The sequence below is a fragment of the Sinocyclocheilus rhinocerous genome, unplaced genomic scaffold (genome assembly GCF_001515625.1).
Source record: "Sinocyclocheilus rhinocerous isolate Xijiao unplaced genomic scaffold, SAMN03320098_v1.1 scaffold1575, whole genome shotgun sequence".
NCBI classification, from domain to species: Eukaryota; Metazoa; Chordata; class Actinopteri; order Cypriniformes; family Cyprinidae; genus Sinocyclocheilus; species Sinocyclocheilus rhinocerous.
The window spans coordinates 261,124-267,743 of NW_015626385.1; the positions used below are offsets into that span (position 1 = coordinate 261,124).

At 36.9% G+C, this 6,620-nt stretch overlaps 1 protein-coding gene across 1 annotated transcript in view; it reads right to left on the reverse strand.

The window, feature by feature from the left end:
- Positions 1-6,620, reverse strand: part of LOC107713389 (potassium voltage-gated channel subfamily H member 2-like) — a 28,442-nt gene that overhangs the window by 2,200 nt on the left and 19,622 nt on the right. The window contains exons 3-9 of the mRNA XM_016518890.1: positions 5,813-6,012; positions 3,476-3,728; positions 2,507-2,652; positions 2,246-2,348; positions 1,843-2,091; positions 935-1,124; positions 536-716 (exon numbers count right to left, since the gene is read on the reverse strand). Coding sequence (XP_016374376.1) covers positions 536-716; positions 935-1,124; positions 1,843-2,091; positions 2,246-2,348; positions 2,507-2,652; positions 3,476-3,728; positions 5,813-6,012 — 1,322 coding nt within the window. The remainder of the gene's footprint in view (positions 1-535; positions 717-934; positions 1,125-1,842; positions 2,092-2,245; positions 2,349-2,506; positions 2,653-3,475; positions 3,729-5,812; positions 6,013-6,620) is intronic.

Consider the following 6,620-nt stretch of genomic DNA (forward strand, 5'->3'; position numbering starts at 1 on the left):
TGTATATACATGTAAATATTTTCAAAATATATACTGTATGTATGTGTATTCATATATACATAATAAATATACACAGTACACAAATATATTATGCAAACAAAAACTTTTATTTTGGATGCGATTAATTGTGATTAATCATTTAACAGCACTAATATATATATATATATATATATATATAGTATTTGTGTTTGTGTGTCTTAATAGTTTACAATTATTATATTACTATATATTCTTTTATTTTTATTGTTAACACATATAGTATAATGTGTATATTATACACAGACATATATGTTATAAAATAAATTAGATATATTTTGAAATGCAAATAAATAAATACATTAATTAATTAATAATAATTGTAATAATTTGGCCATGAGATGGTAGCACCTCCTGTTGAACTGAATAGAATTTGACTAGTAAACTGTTTAGAAGTAAAACAATGTATGCAATGGACTATTTTTTTTAGATAATATGCTAATGTATTCTCTAAATTTTATCAAGCGTGGTGTGAGCAGTAACTATGATCATGTGTTACCTGTGAGAGAGAAGCCGGTGTTTTGGAGTCCAGCGGCGTGACGGGCTGCACGAGGATCTCGGGGGACATGGACACCTGCGGCGGGGAGGAGACGCTGCTGTAGGACGGAGGAACCAGCATCATCTGCCTCTGCAGGAGCTGCATGATCGCGCCGATATCCGTCGACATGCGACTCTCCAGTCTGAACACACACACACACACACACACACACAGGTTATTCAGAAAACAGTTATGTGCACAGTTAGATTTGCAATGCAATTAATTCCTATACTCATAGGTGGCGATGTCGGGCTGTTAAAGCAACTCCATTCAAAGCTTGTGAATCTGGTTTTAGTGAGTCAATTGATTCAGACAGCAGGTTGAGTGGACACAGGTGTTCTGAGTGCAGTGAGCTGAGACCTGTTGAGCTGTTTCTGCAGCAGCTCCAGTCTGCTCTCCATCTGGCTGCGCTGCTGGCGGCTGATGCTGCGCAGGGGCATGCTGGGATGCGGCGAGGGCGACGGGAGATTGCAGCGGGGCACCTCCTGATACTGCCTCCCCCGACTGTCACCCCAAAAACTGAAGATATTAGACACACCTGAGAATGCACCTGAGGCACACATAACACACACACACATTACTACCACATACAGCATGATTTATAACATTTATATTTCTAAGTACTCTTGTTTAAATAATATTAATATTAATTCATAGTATTACCATAATTTAATTATTATTTTATTTGATGATTGTTTAACTTATTATAATTTTTTTACAATTTATTTTAGCTTTTATTATATTATATTATATTTTATTTGTTTGATTGTTTGATGTGCTGCCCTTTGCTGTCATCTTGGCCAGGACACTCTTGCAAAATATTATATTAATATTTAAATGTTATCTCAATTGAGTTTTTTATTTCGAAAAAAAAAGTTAATCAAAATGCATAAAAAACAACATTATGTCAATCAAATCTTGGTAAAAATGTAACAAACTAAAGTTGTAGTAAGTGGCGATCACACCCCCCCCCCAAAAAAAACAAAAAAACACAAAAGGCTCAGATCTTTGATATAATGTTTTTATAAAATGTAAATAAAAATCCTAATATTCAACATTATAATGTTAACAGTTTTATTTTTATATTACAACACACAATATTATGAAAATAATATTTTTATATAATATTATATTATTTTTTATTCCATACAAATTTATATTATAAAATTTAAATTCTGAATATTTCTAATATTATTATTTAAAAGATTTGACCTTTTTTAACTACTTTTTTAAAATACTATAGACGTTTACTGTTGTCATTCTGTCACCTGATAGGGCGTTGCACGTGTTTCCTGTTTTGGGATCGCCCTCTCCCTCAGTCACATCCATGAGCGTGGTGGGAGGGGTGGGGCATGTGTGCACAGGCTCCTCCCCCTCATCACCACTGGAGTGGGAGGAGATAGAATTGCGAGGCTCCTCCCACCCCGGTTTGAGTTCGTTCTTGTTACTGGCTGCTTGTTTTCTGCCTCTCCGGACAGGTTTCTGATTCTTCTTGATCTCTCCAGCATCGGCATCATCTGGAGAAACAAACACGGGATGAATATGCAAAATCGGCACATGCAAAACAGCTCCACTATCTGTATATATCATCTGTAAATAGTGTGTTTCCGAATATTAAATGACGGAATCTATGATAATAAATCCAGACTGAACATCAGTTATCAGGAAAACCTTTTTCTGTCCGTCGTCGGAATGAAAGTTTTCTCCTCCGCAGTTTGTTGAAGCCGACGCAGTCTGAATCATCGCTGCTGGGAGATCCGGGAATCATGTTTGTCTATAAGTGAACATGCACACCTCGATGAATTCTGTGTTTTTGCTCCATTCATTTGAAAGATTATGTGTATCTTTAGTCAGATGCATTTACATTGTGACTGTGCCCCAGATGCAATCAACAGGAACTGTCTGTACAGGTGTGAACCAAATGGTCCATACATTTAGAATAACAAAAGAACAGTACTCCTCTGGAGCTTCTTGTAGATTGCAGGATCTCCAGCGGGAGGTCCTGACAGTATCTATTGTTTCTAGCCATTTGTCTTTAGGTATAAAGCTCTGTCTCACAGGCAGAACTTTGGGAAAAGCTAGGGAGAAGCTAGGACTCTTATAAGTGTTAAAGGGTTAGTTCACCCAAAAATGAAAATTAGGCTGTGTTTTACTCACCCCCGAGGCATCCTAGGTTTATATGACTTTCTTCTTTCAGACGAATCCAGTCAGAGTTAGATTAAAAATTGTCCTGGCTATTCCAAGCTCTATCATTGCAGTCAGCGGGTGTTGCAGTGCTTCAGTCCAAAAGAAGTGAAATAAAAAGCACCCATCCATAAAAAAGTGTCTCACACGGCGTGAACAAAGGCCTCCTGTAGCTAATCGATGCGCTTTTGTAAGAAAAATATCCATATTCAAAACGTAATAATCACTTGAATCTAGCTTGCGCTCACTGTTGTAAACGGAAGCAGGTTGCAGTGCTTCAGTCCAAAAGAAGTGAAATAAAAAGCACCCATCCATAAAAAGTGTCTCACACGGCGTGAACAAAGGCCTCCTGTAGCTTATCGATGCGCTTTTGTAAGAAAAATATCCATATTCAAAACGTAATCTTACAGTACAAACTGTGGATATACAGCTAGCTAGCATGGCTTAAATAGGATGCACCACAGAAAACAGATCCAAGTTGCTTAAAATTAAGGGCCAGTTTTACTAAACAGGGCAAATTAGCGCAAGACCACAATTCCAAAACAGCGCCGATGGGCATGGACTAGAAAACAAGACAAAAATACTAAGGAAGAAAATCATTATTTGCAGTGCAGTACCATTTTAACGCCAAAAGACTGGTGCAAGCTGTTAGTAAAACTGGCCCTAAGTGTTGTATGTAGTATAAAAGATCCTGGAGGATCTTTTGAAATGACCTACCCAAGATGGCCACCACAACATCGCCACGTAAGATCTCGATGGAGCCGCGGGAGATGAAGTAGATCGCGGTCAGGACGTCTCCGGCGTGCACCAGCGTGTCTCCCGGCGGGGCGTGTGTGGTCTTGAACTTCATGGCCAGCGCTCGCAGACACCCTTTACTGGAGCCCTTGAACGCTTTACAGTTCTGCAGGAGAGTCCGGTTCAGATGCAGACAGATATCAGCCTGCAGACACTCTGGGAAACCCTTCAGCACCTGAAAGAGCACAGAAAAACAACTATTAAATGCTGCAAAGTATTTTTTTTTTCTGTAATCAGACCTTTCTAAAGTTTGGGGTCTGTAAGATATTTTGGTAACACTTTACAATAAGGTTCAACAGTAGTTAACTACTTTAGTTAACGTACTAAGAATGAACAATACTTCTACAACATTTATTAATCTTAGTTAATGTTAATTTCAACATATACTAATTCATTCTTAAAATCAAAAGTTGTGCTTGTTAACATTAGTTAATGCACTCTGAATTAACAGTGAACTAACAGTGAACGACTGTATTTTCATTAATAAATACTGTAATAAATGCATTGTTTATTGTTCGTTCATGTTAGTTAATATATTAACATTAACTAATGGAACCTTATAGTAAAGTACCGAATTTTTTATGTTTTTGAAAGTCTCTTCTGCTCACACATTTATTTGATCAAAAATGCAGTAAAATTGTGAAATATTATTACAATTTCAAATAGCTGTCTTCTATGTCAATCTATGTTAAAATATAATTTATTTCTATGATTAAAGCTGTATTTTCAGCATCATTACTGCAGTCTTCAGCGTCACATGATCTTCAGAAATCATTCTAATATGCTGATTTGCTGCTCAAGAAACATTTCTGATTAATATCAATGCTGAAAACAGTTGTGATGCTAAATATTTTTGTGAAAACTGTGATACATTTTATGTTTCAGGATTCACAGATGAATAGAAAGTTCAAAAGAACAGCATTTATTTAAAACTTTTTGTAACATTATAAATGCCTTTACTGTCACTTTTGATTAATTTAATGCGTCCTCGCTGAATAAAATTATGACTCTTAAAATAGTATTTAACATTTATACTCATTATTAATGACTATGAATCATTAATGTTTTATTGTACTCTGATTCGATTATTTGCAAAGCTTCATGAGATCTGCAGTCCCATAAAACATATCATGTGCAAATCGTACTTTTTTGTAGTACTTTGGCGTCTTTAAATCAACGTTTAATGTTTCAGAGCTCAGTGGTTCAGTAAATAATTTTTTGAAAAATCGATGAAAAAATTATGATCCACATCATGTCCCTCGGCAGCACAGCAATCATACCAGCTCTGACTGTCCAATCAGAACGCTCCACTGCTCCTTAATGAGAGGAGCTGATGGGTGGAGGTGGACGCTCATTTGTTTTCTTTACTTCAATGCGTAATCTCGTTAAACTCTGCGTTTGGGGCTGGTAATAGTAGAGGATGTGCTGGTGAGGACAGTTGCTAAATGAACTCATTATTTATTATACACATTCATGTAATCAAGCTCACAAATCACTTTAAAGGTAATGCAAGTGAGTTTGTTAGTGATGAAGGTATAGCTCACCCAGAAATGACTCACAAGATTAGGATGAGTTTGTTTCTTCATCAGGTTTGTAGAAATGTAGCATTGCATCACTTGCTCAGCAATGGATGCTCTGCAGTGAATGGGTGCCGTCAGAATGAGAGTCCAAACATCTGATAAAAACATCACAATAATCCACAAGTAATCCACACCACTCCAGACCACCAGTTAACATCTGGAGAAGACAAAAGCTGAAACAAATCCAACAAAGTCCATAATCCATAATAACGCTTCCTCCAGTGAAAAAGCATCTGGTCTGAATCAGGAGAGAAATCTGCACAGATCAAGCACCGTTTACAAGCCAAAACAGCTCTAAACAAATATGTGGCTGGATTTTGATGAGAGACAACAGGAGATGGACTTTTTCACTGACTTTTTCAGTGTTATTATGGATTATGGACTCATATTTTAGCGGAAGCAATATTTTGAAGTTAAACACGTCTTAATGCTGGATTTGTTTCAGCTTTTGTCTTCTCCAGATGTTAACTGATGGACTGGAGTGCTGTGGATTACTTGTGGATTATTGTGATGTTTTTATCAGCTGTTTGGACTCTCATTCTGACGGCACCCATTCACTGCAGAGCATCCATTGCTGAGACACTGATGCAATGCTACATTCCTCCAAACCTGATGAAGAAACAAACTCATCCTAATCTGGGATGGCCTGAGGGTGATGTAAGGCAGCAGGTGGACTCACGGCGTTCATGTCGATGCCGTTGGTGTAGGACCAGGCGTGCTGGAAATATTCCTCCAGTCTCTGGCGCAGCGGGTTGGGAATCTGATGGAAGCGGATGAACTCTCTCACCCGCAGCATCTGAGTGTGATAACGAGCCGTTCCGGAGTACAGCCGCTGGATGATGGCTGACACGTTCCCGAAGATACTGGCGTACATGAGCGCTAAACAGGAACAGGAAGGGCAAGGTTAAAAATAGCGTCATGATGAAGCACCTACACAGGTACATGCTTCACACTTTACTGTGTGATATCTGCTTAGATCAGCGCCAGTTTCCTCACTGGTCGAGCTGGCGGACAAGACTAGTTATGCTGTTAACTAGCACATTTCTGTACTGTTATAAACATCTCACAGCATAAAATCACAATTATGAGCTTAATGATTTTTCAAAGTTGCAATAAAACAAAGATTATTGGAGTGTTTTACAAGAAAATAATATTTCAGTACTTGAAAATTTCATGTTGAATTCAATGTGTTACTTGCTGTTACTTACAATTTCTGTGTGAAAATTGTTTCTACACTGTACAAAATATATATGTTATATATATATATATGTTATTTTTCAAAGTATAAAACAAAGATTATTGGAGTGTTTTACAAGAAAATAATATTTCAGTACTTGAAAATTTCATGTTGAATTCAATGTGTTACTTGCTGTTACTTACAATTTCTGTGTGAAAATTGTTTCTACACTGTACATACAATATATGTTATATATATATATATGTTATATATATATATATATATATATATGTTATATGTAAATCTACCA